Here is an 18067-nt window from a genome sequence, read left to right on the forward strand (position 1 = left end):
ATATATATATAATCAGTACATCAGTATATAAGACATATATATATATATCCTTATATACTACATGCAAATGTCAAATATACTGTACCCCAAAGAAATATGTAACTAGTATCAACTTAAAATAACTTAAGGAAATAAACACTAGTTCTTCAACTCCCTGAAGTTCAGTTTATTCCAAATAATTGCCAGTTGTCAAGACTTTCATCATGTAGCCCCTTCCTGCTTGTACAGCTGTGACCTCTCCACTGGGGGAACCACCTGTCTGCATGGTATGCTTGAGCATAGCGAAGGACTCTCTTTATAGGAAGATGCTGTGTGTGTGTCATCTCGAGCACCTAATCCAATGGGCACTCCTTCTTCTGGCGTTAATCTGAGGACCATGCCATCACCGCCTAGTCTCTTCTCCAGTCTGCTAGGCCAAAGTCCTAATCTCCCTCCACTGTCCCTGCTCCACCCCCACTCCCCCAACCCCCCCCCCCCAACATACACAACATACACTATACCTCAGAAATCAGACCTGCCTTCCAGCTCTGCTGGGCATAGCTATTTCTGGCAATATGGTTTCCTATTGGTTGAAGGAAAATATTGGTGCAACCCCCATGTGAGTGGTTCCCGGACTGTCTCTGTGGAAGCGGTAAGGGGCTCCCTGCTTGGGGCAGCCAGCACTCAGATGTGCACTCGCCAGCCTTGATATACCTGGCTCACATGCTCATGGGCAACCTCACATTTCAGCCTCAGAGGCTAGAGCTCCATTATGGCTCGTTCTCTAAGGGACTTCATCCTGCTGCTCAGAGTCCAAGCCACCTCTTAGCCGCATCAGTGTCTGGAGTAACGGCAAGGAGGGGACAGAAACCACCCCAGATGGGAACAGGGCCCAGGCCCACCTCTCTGGTGTCTGGGAGCAGACTGGGCAGTGGCCCTAGAACCCACTTCCTCTGCTCTGAGCTGTGAAGCTTCACGAAGAACCCTCAAGTCACCCTTCGGCTTTTGATGTGTGATGACTCCTGCCCCACCCCACATTCCTGACTTTCCCAGTAAAGAAAATAAATACTGAGAACAGATGTTTTCAAGTGGTTTATGCTAATGTTTCTTCCTAACCTCCAAGGCCTGTCCTTCCAGCCCCATGCCTGCCGTGGGGATCCCTCAAGCACCTCCTCACAGCAACGGCAGCCGCTCATATTTGCCTTGTGGTGATTACACCAAGAACTGAGGACCGTCAGAGATATTAGCTGTTAGTCAGCAACACATCTCAATGTTTCTCCTGTCATTTTGCAGAAGAGGAAACTGGGACATAAGGATAAATATTGAGCATAGTGGTGGACCAAAAAGAAAAATTCAAGAGATGGTAGAGGTGGGGAATAACCTCTCCTCCGCGGTTGGCTGCTCCCAGGCCTATGCTGGGCTGAGGCTGACAGACAAAGCTGGAAGGATTTTATCCACTGTAATTTCCTCTTTGATGAACTTGCTTTATTTGGGCGCTTGGATAAAACAGGAGCCAGATGAGATGAAATATAAAGCCACTTTAACACAAAACTCCCTGATGTTTTTTTCTCTTTTCCCTCTATTAGAAAATGAATTATTTTTGTGAAAACAACATCAACTGAGCATAATGACATATCATTGAGATTGGGATTTTAATCACCCAGTTGGGACAAGACTAAAGAAATCATTTTTCAAGAACTTTGATGCAACATAAACTTGCAATGGTACTCATCTAAAAAAAATTACTTAATTATCCTTTCTTTTGAAAATTTCCTCCCAAATGCCAAACAAAATCATTACTTACAGCTCAGACAAGTCAAGGTGGCGGAAATGCTTCCTAGACAAACTTGTCAGCTTGTTTCGTGTGAAATTACTGAAAGAAATCAGATACATTAAGTGTGAATTTAAAAGGTCATGGTTTTAAAACGATGTGTTCAAATAAAGATTTTGTTTTCAGGATGTAATTTTCTTGGATTGGGGTACACATGTTACTTAGACTCAGTCATGTCTTTTACCTGGAAAGATAACTTCTGGGGTTCCCTGCCTCTCTCTTATGGTTTCCACGAGCTATGAAAGAAGAGTCTGTGCTTCATAGAGTCAATTTTTAATATCTTTATTTCATCCAAAAGCTTACATTTCACGTGTTGATTGGAAGCCCAGCTCTATGCCTAGTGGAGATCCTGACATTTTGAACATTTAATTGGGGAACATATAATAAATTATAACATCATAAGCTCATGAGAACAAGAAAGCTTTACCACTAAAAAGCCTCTTAAACGTTTTGAGTTACGTGACAAACAAAACTTGGAATAGATATAGACATTAAACTGTCTTTTCGGGAAAGAACACACCTGCTGACTGAGACCGTCCTGATGAGACCAGCTACATAGGGCTTTCAGAGTGAGTAACTCCGTGAAGAAAATAGGGTGAAAATTGGGGAGCAGGGTGTCAGGCTTTATCTTGAATTCCCAGAAACACGGCATCTTCAGAGTTACATAAACCAATGGAAAGATGCGCTATCCATGGTGAAAAACAACAACAAAAACCCTAATGAATTTCCCGGTCAGGTGGATGCGCATTCCAAGTGCTCTGTGCCATAATCACTGGGATAGGAAATTTCCAGCCATTATCCAGGTAGCCGAGTTTGTTTGCTGCTAAAATTTTACTTAAAGTTAAGGAGCTATAATGTCTAACAGTGACAGTAATCCTGGCCCTGACCTGTACCTGTGGCCAGAATGCTGTATCAGTCCAGTGTTCTGGTCTGTGTGAACAGTCACCTTCAGAGCCAGAGCGGGACCAAAGCCCAGGAGCTAAATCATGAGCTAGTACCAGTCATCTGGTGAATGGGGGAAAAATGTGGCTTCTCATAACTCAAGAATGGATATGTCCATCCAATGGGCCTCCTTCACATAGATATCTACCCACCTGAACCCTGACTGACAGCCAGATGCTCTGCTGTCTTCTAAGCTTGTATCTTTTCCATTCACACTAGTGCAGTGGGCTTACCCCCAGGCAATGGTATTCCACATGAAAGAATAACCCACCAGGAAGTTGTGAGACATGCCCATATAAGTCTTTTCCTCTAGAACATGAACTAAGAAGGGCTCCAGTGGAGCACATCCCATCAAAAAGTCTATGCCTGTCTTTAAGGCCCACATGTGCTCATCACAAATCCCATTCCTTCAGGAAAAAGAAAGAAAGAAAAAAATATGTTCTTCTCTCCCAAGATAAATAAAAACAGAGAGGAGGGAAGAAGGAAAGGGGAGGTAGAAATGGAGGCAGGGAGGAAAGGAAGAGAAAAAGAGGCAGAGACCAGGAGAGAGGGGAGGCAAGGGGAGGGACAGAGAAGAGTCCCTGTCAGCTCCACGCTGCCCTATGGAGCAGCTGCTCCCAGCCAGCTCCCTGCAGCCGGCCCTCCCTGGAAGCCACTGCTCTGTTGGGTTGCCAACAGCACAGAGCAGCACGGGGTGACCAGCCAGAGAACAAGATGAGTTTTATGAAGCACACTTAGGAACCGAGCCAAAAGCCAAAAAGGAGGAAGAAGGAAGAAAGAATCAACAATCCTCTTACTGTTTGATTGTAAAACTTTGTTAAGAGCATAATTAGCACCTCGGCAAAGCCCCTGGAAAACACACAGGCTGGCTTTTCTCACAGTCCCTGGGGTTTTAGGGTCTGGGCAGCAATTAAAGGCACCTAGACATACATTCAAAGACGCTCTGGATGGCCACTGTGTGAGGGTAACATGGACCAGGCAAGCTGAGTAAAGTGAGCCAGGCTTCCCCTCCGAAGCTCCCTAAAGGCCCAAGTGCAATAGTTCCATCTTTCCCACATTTCTGTATAGGTAGGGGAGCTCAGAGGGGCCATCAGGCCAGCGGGGGCTGGAGAGCTTTTAGCACACATTGCTTCCACGTGCACCTCACTGTGTTGATAACTGAGGTTAGTGCAATTTGTGTTTGGGAAATCCAGGGAAAACAAGCTGGTCCCCAGGGTCCTCAGTCCCAAGCAGAGGCTGGGACAGAAGGCAGATGCTAGAACTGACTCTCCTCTCCACCCCTACAAGGCAGGCTACCTGATTCAGCTTCATTCTGTGTCGAGGAATAGCCCCTTTCTCCGTGTGGAAGCATGAAGCTCCCTGGCTTCTCACTGCTCTCTGTGAATGCTTGAATGCTTGCCTAATTTCATTGTGTCATGCTGCTTGACAATAACTACACAAATCAATAGAGTTTTTGAAGATTGATCAATTATTGGTTCCTGCTTGTTGTCTGGTAAGAAAGCTGTATAGAATATCTATCCCTCTTTAGTGTTTTATCTTAAATAAGACCACATTAAGAGGCAGGACCAGGTACGTGACTTTATGGATGTGCAAGCTAGAATACCATTAGAATTATCCTATCACACAGCAACACAAAAAACACACAAGGACTATCAATAGAATTTCAATTAGCCATGGCCCACTGTTCATATTATAACGGGAACATCAATCCCCTGAGGAATCAGCACACAATGCAACTGCTGAGCGATTTGGGTCTAAGGTCATCTGTAATGAAAATTCAGAAACTTAACTATTAAGGTCATTAATTACTTCTGAGAGATTGCAGTGGGACATTTTCCCATTCTTATCCTGCTCTCAGGTCTATGCTACCAAGGGCCACCAACACATCAGGTTTGCCCCAGCAAACCAATCCAGACAGGCTGTCAAGAAGCGTTTCAAGAAAATGTGTTTTTAAAATGTGCCCAGAGTTTTATTCTGTTTTTGCAGAATGTTTTCTATCTTAGTAAGTGACTTCATTATTCCTGTCACATATAAAATATGAACTCATGATAATGACTTTATGAAATTAAGGCCTTCAGTAATATCAACACATCTCCATAGGGCATCCAGGCAGTCCCTCTAAGACAATGAATTCTTTAATAACCAGCATAGAAATCAGGCCAGGAACTGTTTTCCCCAGGGAGGGAAAAGGGACAGATGTTATAGGATCATAGTGATGGCAGAAATTTTATTTCCTTTATTCCTGTTTTAAGAACACGGTGAAGAGTTAGCCACCTGGTAAGTCCCACATCTCCCTCCAACTGGGAATACAGACATCATTCTACACAACTGAAATGTCTAGGTGAGACCTGGCAGGTAAACCGCAAACTGTGAGATGCTGAAGTTATTGCAAAGAGAATTTGGTCAGCAAGAACTCAGATGACAACCCTCCAGCAGAAGATCTACTCCATGTGGAACTCAGTGTGAGGGAATCTGAGTTTGGGGAGGGACCACGGGCATGTTTGTCTTTTGGGTGAACTGTTTAGTAGGATATCTCAGGAAGCCCATAATTTATTGACTTAACTGGTATCATTAAAGGGACTTAACAGAAAATCATATAATAACTCTTATTTCCTGCATTTCCAATTGACCTGAGTCAACAAAATGCCAATATGACGTGGAGGAAAGCAGTTCCTACTATTAAGAGTCATCTGAACCTTATCATATCCAGTGATTGATTTTTTTCCTCTATTTTTATCAATCCATGGCACATGCTATTGAGAAAATGAAGGCTCAAATGGTCCTATTATAAGAGAAAAAGCATTAGTAATTTTTATTTCCTTAAGCCGTCCAAGGCCAAGTCAGCGTCTTGATTACTTAGCTTGATGTCTTGCAGGGAGTGTGTCTTATTCCAAGGAAAAGAATCAAGACCTCTGTACAAGGACATCGTTTTCACATCAGAGTCCTTGCCATTGGCCCAGTGCTCTGTCCAAGATGGAAATGGCCCAGAAATTTACAAAAGGGAATGAACAGGCTGTTCTAAGCACCCCAAAGCCATTCTGAAATCAATCAGAACCAAAGCTAATGCTCCTAAGCTGTTATCATAGCTACACTAACTACCAAAGGGAAGGTTAGTGCTGGCAAAGGAAGAAAATAAACAACAGTGAGAAAATACTGAATAAATCGAGCAGATCACTCTCTACTCACACGTGCTGCAGGTTGCTGTTTTTCAGAAATGCTTTGTAAGCCACAAATTTTAATCCGGAATCCACAATTGTCCTACAGAAAACACATAATGGTACTTACGTTAGAACTAAGCAGCAAGTCACCTACCCAACCACAGCAGAACACAGGAAGTCTCTGAGGTAACATACGTAAATGATGAGTACTCACAGGTTTTTCAGCCCCACATAAGCTTCAACGTCATCTTCATTGATGATTTCTAACCTTTTCTGATTTGCAATGAAACTGTAACAAAGCAGAAAGGAAATGTGGGTGACTCCGAATGCAGGTGATAGCGTGGAATGAGTGAAAGGTGTCTGCACCCCATAAGCCTCTCGAACACAGCAATCCAAATCAGACCAAATTAAACCCAATTAGAAAAAGCCCAGGTTTAAGGGGTAAAGTGCTCCTGGATGATTTTCCAGCCCCCCAGAGAGGAGACGGGTAAAAGAGACCAAAAATTCATGTGTCTGTTTTCTGGGGGGGCAGTTTAAATATCCCGTGGGAGTGGTCTTGAGCATCTCTGGGGGAGGAGCCATGTTTGGCGGGCTTTCTGAAATGAGGCAGGGTTTGGGGAGAAAGAGATGGGGGAGGGGGATTGAGGTGAGGCTTCCACCAGAACATTCCAGACTCTTTGGGTATATGGATGCCAGGGGGGCAGAAGGGGAGGGTCTGAGGTAGAGCTTCCACCAAAACAGTGATGGGTAAATTCCTTGCAAGATGTCCAAGGAGTCCCTTCTGCACCACAGAAGGGACTTCTTTTGTTGTCATTGGCTCTTTGAGAATTTAGTACAATTTGTTTCATATTGCCCCCATTCCTCCATCTACCCCTAGACCCACCCCCAGCCCTTTCTTTCCAGTGAAGGCAACCTTCTAAAGGTACCACCACTATACACCGGTGAAAATGTGTCCTGGAGTGTAAGAAAGGTCACACGTTTCTGCACATCCCAGGAGACGCAGTCACTTCCTCCTTTTATCTTCTGAAACATGAAGTGCATTTCTGCTCCTTCTCCCTCCTGTTCTTTTCTTGGCCAACATTCCCTCTTTCTGCATTTGTCAGCAACAATTCCAATATTTCCTCTGAAGAACCACATTCCACAAGCCCCAGGTGGCCCTAGTGAAGTCTCTGTAGGAAACTGTCTTTCCTCCCCAGTCCCCAAGCATTCTAAATGTAGGAGTTAAGGACTAAGGACTCTGGCTAGTGACAAAGAATAATGGTCCCTTGGCCATGATGATTGACTGAGAGATGTGCATGTGACCTCAGTGAGACCAGTAAAACTCTTCCTTAAGATTTAACACTATGAATCCAGGGAGAGAGGTATTGGGTTTTTCCCATTCTCTAGAACCATAGCTGAAGAACAACACAAACCTTGGGCTTCCAACAGGTAAAGTTTTTACCACAAGAAAGAGGCCATCCAAGAATGAAGTCAACAAGAAGAGAGCTAATTAGACATAAAAAGGGACAGTGTCCTCAAAATACTAACTACTTGGGTCTTTGACTCTAGCCATTTCTGAAGCTAGCTATTACTAACTGGTTTGATCTGAATTCATCATGTGCAATCAATAAAGTCACCAATAGTACAAAGATAGAGCTGTTAGAACTACCGTTGCGGAGGGTTTGTGCTCTGCTCTGAATGGCAGCTGTTTAAGAACCCATCTCTATATTCTTAGGTCTGCTCTCTTTGAAAACAGGATTGTTTCTATAATTCTTAATATGCACCACAGTTCCTAGAGTAGCCTCTTAAACAAAATAGGTATTACACAGAGGATGGACCGATGATGGATGGATAGACAGATGATGGATAGATGATAGATAGATAGATAGATAGATAGATAGATAGATAGATAGATAGATGAGAGACAGATAATAGATGAATGGATGAGAGGTGAATGATGGATAGATAATGAATAGGTGGATGGATGACGGGTAGATGGATAGATGGATGGGTTTAGCTGAAGTAAGTTTGCCCTCACACAGATGTACAGATAGACCACACACAGGTACACACACACACACACACACACACACACACACACACACACACCTATAAGAATAAGAAAGGGGAAAAGAGAATTAGGGCACATTAAAATTAAAATTGAACAGCTGAGTATATAAACTACACCAATACCAAAATCATTTTAAAAGGAGCCACACTAACACTACATCAAAAACCCAGCCTCCCAAACAGAAAGTCAACCACTTCTCAAACTCTCAGATTCCTAAGCCAAGACCAGCCCTTCACAGGACACAAGACAAGATGGAAGTGAAGTCCCTAATGGTGATCCCTTCCTCCTCCGATCCGCCACAGAAAAAGGAAATATTTTAAGACTTGAGCTGAATGCTCAATTTTTGACATCAAGTTTTTATGAAATGTTTCAAAATCATCACATTTTGGAGACATTTTTCCAAGAATTTCATTGCACTAACATTTTCAGTAAGACCACAGTGACCTCATTCTTCTCAGTGTGCTACACTAAGACCTCGATTCCAGAGTGCTAAGTATTTTTAGCATTTTCTTTATGCCACAGCAGCAGGAAAAAAAGACTCGGTGGGGGAGGCTTCTTTGGATTTGGCATTGGGGCATCGGACAAGCCCACCTTCCAGTGTACCTGAGTTAGCACGGAGCCCTTCATCCTTCTGAAACCCTCTATATTTTGCTTTTCGTTCTCTAAGGACCATCACCACATTCTCCCTGACACGCTGGGTGGGAGGGAGATCTAAGCAACATCCATGGCAAAAACATTTATCTTTGCTTCAATCTTTCTTTTGGTTGTTTGTGTCAATGTGAAATACTCATTTCATTTAAACCCGATACTTAGATTATACATGACCTGGCTGTCCTCAATAAAACACGATGAGCACAAAGACAAGATGCCAACGAGGTGAAGAATTAAGGTTAAAAAAGCATTGACTTGGCCGGGCGTGCTGGCACACACCTTCAATCCCAGTACTTGGGAAGTAGAGGCAGGGAGATCTCTGTAAGTCTGAGACCAGTCTGGTCTGCATAATGAGTTCCAGCACAGTTAGAGCTACATAGTGAGACCCTGTCTCAAACAAAACAAAACAAACAAAATGAAACAAAGCAAAACAAAAAACATGGTCTTGTTAAAAGAATCAAACTTTTATTTTTAAGTTTTTTGATTGCAAATTCTCAAGAAAACAAGAAGACCAGTTCTGTCAATGATAAATGTACACTATTCACCAAAAAGTAAGCAGCAGCACACACAGCGAAGTATGATTACTCTTGAATCTAATACCAGATCAATTTTTCTGAAAACCACTCAAAAGGCTATACGACATTATAAAAATGGCCATAGAGTGTGAAGAAAGGAATGCTGGGGACATGGCTGTGGTCAAAGGGACTGTGTCCTGGATGGGCAAAGCTCCCCCAGCAGCCGATGCTAAGGTTGCTCCTGGTTCTTATCTAAGTAGAGAAGTCCACACTCCAGCTGCTAGCTATAAGTACTAATGTCGTTTACCCCTAAGAAATTCTGCTTAGGTCTCAGGAGATGGCTGCGCAGATAAGAGCACTGGCTGTTCTTGCAGAGGACCCAGGCTCAGTTCCCAGCACCCACATAGTGGCCTACAACTGACTGTAACTCCAGTTCTGGAGCAACTAGTGCCCTCTTCTGGCCTCCATGAGCATTAGGTATGCACATGGTGCACAGAAATACATGCAGGCAAAACACTCATACATATGAAATACAAATAAATAAATCTGGAAAAGAGAAAAAGAAAAAGAATTCAGCTTAGTCACCCCCAAGTGAGAAATCATAAGTGGAAGGGGAGCCAGTGAGGCTAACTGTCAGTCCACAGAGGAAAACCAGAGTGGCCAGGAGCCCCACGGGAAGCTGCTCACCCTCTAGGATTCTGAAACACAAACAAAAACAACACTGTCCTATCTCTTAGTTCCCACCAGACCGACAGATCTGGCCCTGACTCGTTGCTAATGACATGGGGAACTCCCTTACCCTGTGGGGAAGGGTGTGACCTGGAGTAACCACTCCGAAGGGCACAGTGCCCACCTTCCGCAAAATTATAAACTGGTACCATTTGACGTCCAGTGATTCTACTTGTAGGTGCCACCCAAGAGAAATTCTACACATAAGCACAAGAGAGCAGATGCAGGAATGCTCATGTGGGCGTGTTGTTGCTTTTCTGGGATTCCAGCATTCAGGAGGGGAGGTGGGAGAGTTTCCAGTTCAAAACTACCCTGAGTTATATAGGGAGACTTTATCCAAAGAAGAGGAGGAGTTTTAAGACAATCAAGAGGATATCACGATAGAGTCCGAAGTCAGAACATATGCACCCATATAGATATCAGGAATTTTATATATATATATATATATATATATATATATATATATATATATATATATCTCCAGGCAAAGTTTGAGAAGCATCAAATTATATACTGATATACACATATGAGACAATTTACCTAGGAGCCTAACGGAAGCACTAGGTTTGCAGTATGGGTGATGGTGATGGTGAGGAAGGTGAGCTGGGGCAGGGAGAAAGGCCTTAAGAGAAGGAAACTAACTGTTAAATGGTTTATCTGGCTAAACTGAAATCCTATTTCTTTTTATAAAGAGAAAAGATTTGTGAGAGAAGAGACAAAAGACACAGCATGGCTTCTTAATCCCAGCGAGTAGAGGAAGTTATCTTGTGATGGTCTTTTGAATCATTTTCACTTTTTGAGGAGGAAAGGAAAGGAGGGGAGGCTGGAGGGGAGAAGGAAGGAGGGAAGGAAGGAACCCAAACAAGAAGAGGAGGAAGGAATGAAAAGAAAAGGGTAGAAAGGAGAACTAGAGACCGCCCCAGAGTAAAACGACCACAGAAAGGTCCGTTGTCTCCAGGCCTCAGAAGACAGACACAGCTGAGTTCAGGTTTCTAGGTCTGCAGCGGGTCCCTTGTCAGCCGGGGCCCCAGCACTTCTAGGCAGGAACTGAAGAGAAGTGCCTTGCACTACCTACTGGTGACTTACACCTAGCTCCTACTGGTGACTTACACCTAGCTCCTACTGGTGACTTACACCTAGCTACAAAGGGTTCTGGAGTTCAATCCTCGACAGCCCCCCAGCAAGTCTCCCAGAGACCTTTCCCCATGGTTGCTGGGAAAAGCTGCGGAGCCCTGAGGGTCCTGCTTAAGAGAGGTCCCAAGGCCTTCATTCCCAAGGAAGCATGGAAAAGACCAGGAATTTGGCAGGGCTGTGAGAGCTTTTGCCATGACAACCCCCAGCTTCTCTGCCCCCAGCCTAGGATTCTAGAAAACTCTGGACTCAGTGGCTTTCTGGCCCAGGGTCTTCCTCCCCCCCTGCCTCACGGGACTTCACAGGAGGTCAGCAAACAATTTCTTCACAGCAGTCTAGGCTTCCTCCCACTCCCCTGCAGAGGGTGACTTTGTCCACTCAGGCAGGCTAACAGCCACTTTCTGATCACTATGACAGAGTGGACAATCAAACAGTTAAAATTCCACACTCCCTAGGAACCCTCTTGGCTCCTTGAGCCTCAGGACTTTTACCCCTACCCCATAAGAGCAACGCTTCAGAAGTCACTACTGGCCTCCACCCTCTCGTGGTGTCCACAATAAGCCTTCCTCCTTCCTCAAGCCCAGGTACCATTTGGGGACCTTATCTGTGAGCCTTGTTCTTAACTCTTTTTCACCCCCACCCCCAACCCCCACCCCCGCTACACTCCAACTATGTTCTACTACCCTAAAAATCAGATCCCATATGCTCGGGCTATCAGAAAATTCACCAAAACCTGTTCAGAGATGCTACAGGCCCGAGACCCTCCTCAAGCAGCAGGTGGGAAGTGCCCAAACTGCCCTGTCCAGTCAGAGCTCTGTGAGTCCACCCCACAGCGAGGACTCCCAGAGCTCTACAGTGTGTACTTAAGACTTAGAGAGAAAAGAATGCTTCTTGAACCAACAGTTCCATATTTCTACTGCCCCATCTGACACCCCACAACTGAACTCTAAACTCCCCAAGTGTAGGGTGTCCTGTTTGTCACAACATGGCCATTCCCCGGCACAGAGTAAACAGCCATGAAATGTGTGCTCTCAAATGTAGACAGACAGACAGCCTCCATCTGGAGAAGCTAGACGCATGCATGCCAGTGCACAGTAAGACTAACGAAGATCGACAGACAACAACCTGAGTCATGGAGAAATCAAGGGAACAAAGCAAGCAGAGGCGGGTGGCGATTTCAAGAGAAAACCTTATTCAGTGTGAAGGTGAACCTGGGCCTCAGCGGCTGACAACACCTGCCGCCCTGCCCTGCAGAGGACCTGGCTCAGCTTCCCACACCTGCACAGTTGTGGCCATCTGTACCTCCAGGCCCAGGGCATCTGAGGCCCTCTTCTGGTCTCCATAGGCACCTGCTCCACGCGTGGTACAGTTATATACATGCAAGCAAAATTCATGCACATAAAATAAGTAAACTTAATTTTTAAATTTGTAAAGTGAAATTATACGACTAACATACAACTTATTCAAACCAACTATGTATATATTTTTAATGATAATTGATGAGTATTTATTGGCCACCAAATATACAGTCTCAGGGATCTGATATTCAAAATGAGCTCTAGCAACCCTGCTTGAGAGAGGGCCACGGATGCTCTCAGGTAGATAAGACTCACTACCATAGTGTTTGATAAGCCACAAAGAGAAGGTTCCTGGCAGAGATGCACGCACCTGCTGTGGGCAGACAAGGAACTACAGAACAGCCTGGAAATGCACATATGTCCATACATACATACATAGGAGTGACTGACAGCCCGCTGGAGAAAACGCATTGCTAGCAAGCCTTGAAGGCTGACAGACAACTCAAGTACCCGTGCAGCCAACGGTGTCACCTTGTGCTGGCGCCGCCGGTGCTCTCCAGTCTCACCTTGACATTGTAGGCCTTTATTAAGACGTTTTCCTGAGGGTGAAGAATTTCCTCTCTGCAGGCTTAACAAAAAGCTGGGTTTTTGAGAAATGAAGGAAGTAATATTCAGAAAACTTCATAGGGATGGCTTTGAATTGAAGGCTTCCTGGAAAGGATCTGCCTCACATTTTAATTTCACATTTGCTTCTCAGTCAAATCATCCCACTAGGAAATCTCCGCAAGCACGATGACTGGCCCTACACAGCTTTTCTTTTACAAACACGAGCTTAAAACTAGTACAACCCAGAAGTATGAATTCCTGATGCCCAGCCACCTGCCGCCTCACTCCAAATAGGTAGAGGATAGATGGATGATGGGCTGAAGGTAGGTTCGGTTCAGAGCTATGAGTGTGGTGCCTCTCCTCCCCCGTACCCAGAGCCATGGGCTGAGACACCTCAGTCTGACAGAATTCTCTCTGCCACAAGTGCCTTCCATAGGGCATAGAACCATTTCTCAACTCCCATGCTTTGTTGTCTTTGTGATAAAACAGAGCTCAATGGCAGAGTTGGGAGACAGGGTGTCAATAGACATGGGAGGGGGTAAGAGAGAGCAATAAGGGGGATAAAAAAGATCACAATACATTGTGTAATTATACAAACTTGTCAAAATTTATTATTTTTACTTAATAAAATCTCAATGAATTAAAAAGAATGCCCCTACATCCTGGGTCCAATGCTAGACAACTTCATTTTCTCAGTAACGAAGCTGAGGATAAAGCTTTCAAAGTTAGCCCAGAAGCAAGTGTGAAGGTTAATGTCACGGGTCAGTACAAGATGCAGGATTGGGTTCTCTTACTATGGTTTCCCCTTTGAAAGAATGCCACACAGCTATGGCAACATGGATGCAAAAGTATCAAATGAGCTTGCTCAAAAAATCTTAATCTGGGCGTGGTGGCGCATGTCTTTAATCCCAGCACTCTGGAGACAGAGGCAGGCAGATCTCTGAGTTCGAGGCCAGCCTGATCTACAGAGTGAGATCCAGGACAGCCAGGGCTACACAGAGAAACCTTGTCTCAAACAAACAACCATAACAGCAACAACAAAAATTCTTAATTCAGCTGGCCAACTAATTCAAACTGTCAAATGTCAGCACTTCAGCCTCCCCAGAAGTGGGCCCCAAACAGTCTTTTAAGGAGCTGCCAGAGATTGTCTCGTGACATAAAATACCACCAGGGGATTTTTTATTGTTTCCATTTCTTAAGAGAAGGAAACTGAGCCTCAGCCATACCTAGGGGCTCCCCTACGGTCATGTAGTTGCTGAAGATGTGAACCTAGATTTACAGCCTCTGAGGTCTGACCTCAGAGCCACAGGGCCAAATCACTAGGACGTTTGTCCTGTTTTGCTTTGTTTTGCTGTGATAAACACCATGACCAAAAGCAACTTGGGGAAGAAAGGGTTTATTTCAGCTCACAGTTTATAGTGAGGAAGTCAGGACAGGAACTCAAGACAGGATCCTGGAGGTAGGAACTGAAGCAGAGGCCGTGGAAGAGTGATGCTTACTGACTTGCTCTTCATGGCTTGCTCAGCCTGCTTTCTCATAGCATCCAAGACCTCTTGCCCACGGAAGGCACTACCCACAGTGAGCTGGGCCCTCCCACTTCAATCATTAGTCAAGAAAATGCCCCACAGGCCTAACTCCAGGGCAATCTGATGAAGGCATTTTCTCAGTTGAGGTTCCTCTTTGTAGATGACCTTAACTTATATCAAGTTAGAAAAGAAACCTAACCAGTACACATATAGACTTGTAAATCTAGTAGCTTTAACAGAGAATTTCTAGAATGTCTACATAATGGATCTTCAAAATTAATCATGACCTAAAAGGAATGAGTAAGGACATTTTTCAGGGGATCTCACACTGTACCTATGTAGGACTATAATAGGAGATAGGAAATTTGTAGCATGAATCTTAAAGAGTCTTATTAATAAAATCAAACCTGAAGCCAGGTATTGGAGTGAATGCTGGAAGATCAGAGAAGTAGAACAAGCCACAGCCACCTCACCTCACCAGTTCCTCAGCTGATCCTGTTTCCTCAGACTGGAAGCCTCTGAGTCCTCATATCCAAATGGATCTCAGCTGAACTGTGCTGCTAGAAGCCTGAAAGCTTAACCAGGCCAAAGCTTCTAGTTTCTGGTCCTCACGCCTTATATACCTTTCTGCTTTCTGCCATCACTCCCTGGGATTAAAGGCGTGAGTCACCATGCTTGGCTGTATCCTTGAACACATGGATCTCTGCCTCTGGAATGCTAGGATTAAAGGTGTGTGCTACCACTGCCTATCCTCTATGTTTAATATTGTGGCTGTCCTGTTCTCTGACCCCAGATAAGTTTATTAACGTGCACAATATTTTGGGGAAACACAACACCACCACAGAAATTACCCTTAGTTTACCACACAATGTCAACCTCTGAGCACTGAAGCTTCTAAGGACAGCTCCCAGGCCCTGGAATTTATGAATGGAAGTATTTGGAAGGCAGTAAATGGTGGGGTCTAAGAGAGGAGCATTGTGTGCTGGTTCTACTTCCTGTTAGCACCACGACCTAGGGAAAGGGCCCACGTTCGGTTTCCTTATCAGAGTTGGAAGATGACAGTAGCCATTCTATGATGTGAAGAAAACTGCCTCCTACATGAAGCCCTCCCTTAGGGCTGCTTATTCTATGAGCAGTCACTGAGGCTGAGTACTGTCTTAGTTACTGACAACCTGGTAGGTTTAATGCCACACATCTCCAGTGCTCACATCTAAGGAAGGAAGAGGCATATGAACTTGATAATATTTCAGTCCTCTTCAGTGTATGAACTATGAGAAAAGTTCCCCCAAGTAATTATGGACAAAAAGGTTACCCTCTGCATTTTGCTCTGAGAGTTTGGAGACTCTTGTGCTTGTCTGTGTCTGCCAACATGAGCTTTCCAACAAGGAACAGCACCATTTGTCATCAGAAAATTTAGTTGGAGGGGTGGCATAAGGTCTATATAAAACACACCAGTATCTACCAGGAAGATGTAAGTTAACTGAGTTATTACATTGTCTCCCATGCAGATTTAAGACTAAAATCTAACCAACAAGTGATGTGCCAAATCCTAAAAATGGGTTACACAGTTGCAGCAAGCCACATGATCTAGACCTCTCTCTGTTGCTGGGATCAAACACTGACCAACAGCAATTTAGGGTGGGAAAGGGTTCATTCCAGCTTGCAAGTCACTGTCCGTCCTTTAGGGAAGTTGGGGGCAGGAACTGAAGCAGGAGCTTGAAACGGAAACCGTGGGGTAATGCTGCTGGCCAGCTCACTCCCTGCCTCACTCATTGGCTCACTCTTAGCTAACCTTCTTGTACAGCCCAGGGTCACCTCCAGAGGGGGTGATGCCGCCCACAGTGGGCTGGTGCTATTCACGTGGGTTGGATTCTCCTGTATCACTTAACAATCAATGCAATCCCCCACAGACATGTCCACAGGTTAATCTGATCTAAGCAATTCCTCACCCAATGCTTTCTACCCTGCTGATTCTAGGGTTTGTCAAATTGAAGATTAAAACTAACTAGGGCACCATGTCGCATCGTGATCTGTCCAATGCAGTGTGTTTTCTCTATCTTTTTTCCTCTCATGTTTTATTAGTCACTAATATTTTTAAATTAGGAATTTATACATTTTAAAATCTGAATCTCCTTCTTCTCTTAAATACACACTAAAATAAATTTTAAAAAATTGAAATGAAAATCCAGAGGCTAAAGGAAACTACTCCAGTATTGCATCCTAGATCATGTGGGTGATCAGCTGTGCTACCTCCAGGGATCTGAGTGTATCTCTGCTTGTAACTTCTTGACCGACCCTGGCTATTCCTTCGCTACCTCCTGGGAAGGTTTTATGATACTAACTTCATTCTTGCTTTTAATCTCCTCTGAGACATTAATGCCCCCATACAATTCACCTTGACAAGAGTTGCCTAGAGATCCCTAAAATGAGCCTCATGCAATAAAATGACACACAAAGGACCATAAACACCTCACTTTAAAAACAACAAAATACTTCCTGTTATGATATGGCTCTGAAATTCCCCCAAAGGCCAAATACCAAAGGTGGGTTGGCCAGCTCCTATGTCTGATAGGAGGTGGTGCAAGCCTTGGGGGGTGGAGCCTTGTTGGAAGAAGCCAGTCCCCATGGAGAGCCACGTCAAGAACATCCCTGCTCCACACCCCTCTCACTCTCTTCCCACCATGATGTTCTGCCTTACTACAAGCCAAGGATCACAGACGGAATAATCCTTTGCTCCTCTGTAACTCCATTGCCTCAGGTCCTAGCAAAAGAAAGCTGATTAATACACTTTTATTTTTTTCCCAAACAATAGACATAGTCAAACATAATTTAGTACTTCATGTGATGGTGGATAAATCCCAGAAGGAGGAAAAAGTAGATTCTGTGTAATAATTTGTAAGGCTCCAAGGAATATGCTTAACATCATCAGGCCTTGTCTCTGGCAAGTCACGGTAGCCTAGCACAGCCAATGGGAAGACATCGTTCAGCAGGTAGCATGACATTGCTTTGAACTATGACAGTACAAGGACAAAATGGTCCGAACACTGGATGATTAGCAAAAAAGTTACTGAAGTTCCTGTTTAAGCCAGCATATTTACTTAGGACGAGCAGTTCAGTGGGAAATTGTGTGAGGCACAAGTGAGCTCCTCCTGCGATCTGAGGTGCAGTTCACAGCTAATTCATCCTGGCAGGTGCACTGGGGAACCAGCCCTCTCGGTTTGGAAACACCACGGGAGCCCGAGAGCTTTGGCTGGAAAAGCTGCCAGGTCACAGCTGCTCTCGACGGCCAAAACCATCTCTGCTGCCCTGTTAGCACAACTCTGGCTCTCCACCGTTGCTCCGAATTCTGGGGATGTCACATCGCTGCTTCCCAGCATGCCTGGGTCTGCCTGCTGCTCCTTTGCAGCTCATCTTCGTGTGCAAGCAGGGCGGCTTCCACCTGGATGAGCACGCAGGCTGGGCTGCTCAGTCTCTGTAGAGAGATGTCAGTCCCCACCATCTGCTTGTCTGGTTTGCAAGGATAGACTAGAATCTGGCCTTATTCAACACAGAGAAGAGCATTTCTAGGCTCTGATCAGAGGAGACAACCTCAAGCAACACAGCAGAGCTTGTCAGAGCTCTGCTCACCAAAGAACAGGTGGTGAGGGGAGT

At 44.7% G+C, this 18067-nt stretch overlaps 1 protein-coding gene across 4 annotated transcripts in view; it reads right to left on the reverse strand.

The window, feature by feature from the left end:
- Positions 1–18067, reverse strand: part of Ntrk2 (neurotrophic receptor tyrosine kinase 2) — a 342416-nt gene that overhangs the window by 305904 nt on the left and 18445 nt on the right. For all 4 annotated transcript variants that reach the window (XM_028863139.2, XM_028863143.2, XM_028863146.2 and 1 more), the window contains exons 2-4: positions 6125–6199; positions 5939–6010; positions 1784–1852 (exon numbers count right to left, since the gene is read on the reverse strand). In XM_028863139.2, coding sequence (XP_028718972.1) covers positions 1784–1852; positions 5939–6010; positions 6125–6199 — 216 coding nt within the window. The remainder of the gene's footprint in view (positions 1–1783; positions 1853–5938; positions 6011–6124; positions 6200–18067) is intronic.

The sequence above is a fragment of the Peromyscus leucopus genome, chromosome 5, assembly GCF_004664715.2.
Source record: "Peromyscus leucopus breed LL Stock chromosome 5, UCI_PerLeu_2.1, whole genome shotgun sequence".
Classification (NCBI taxonomy): domain Eukaryota; kingdom Metazoa; phylum Chordata; class Mammalia; order Rodentia; family Cricetidae; genus Peromyscus; species Peromyscus leucopus.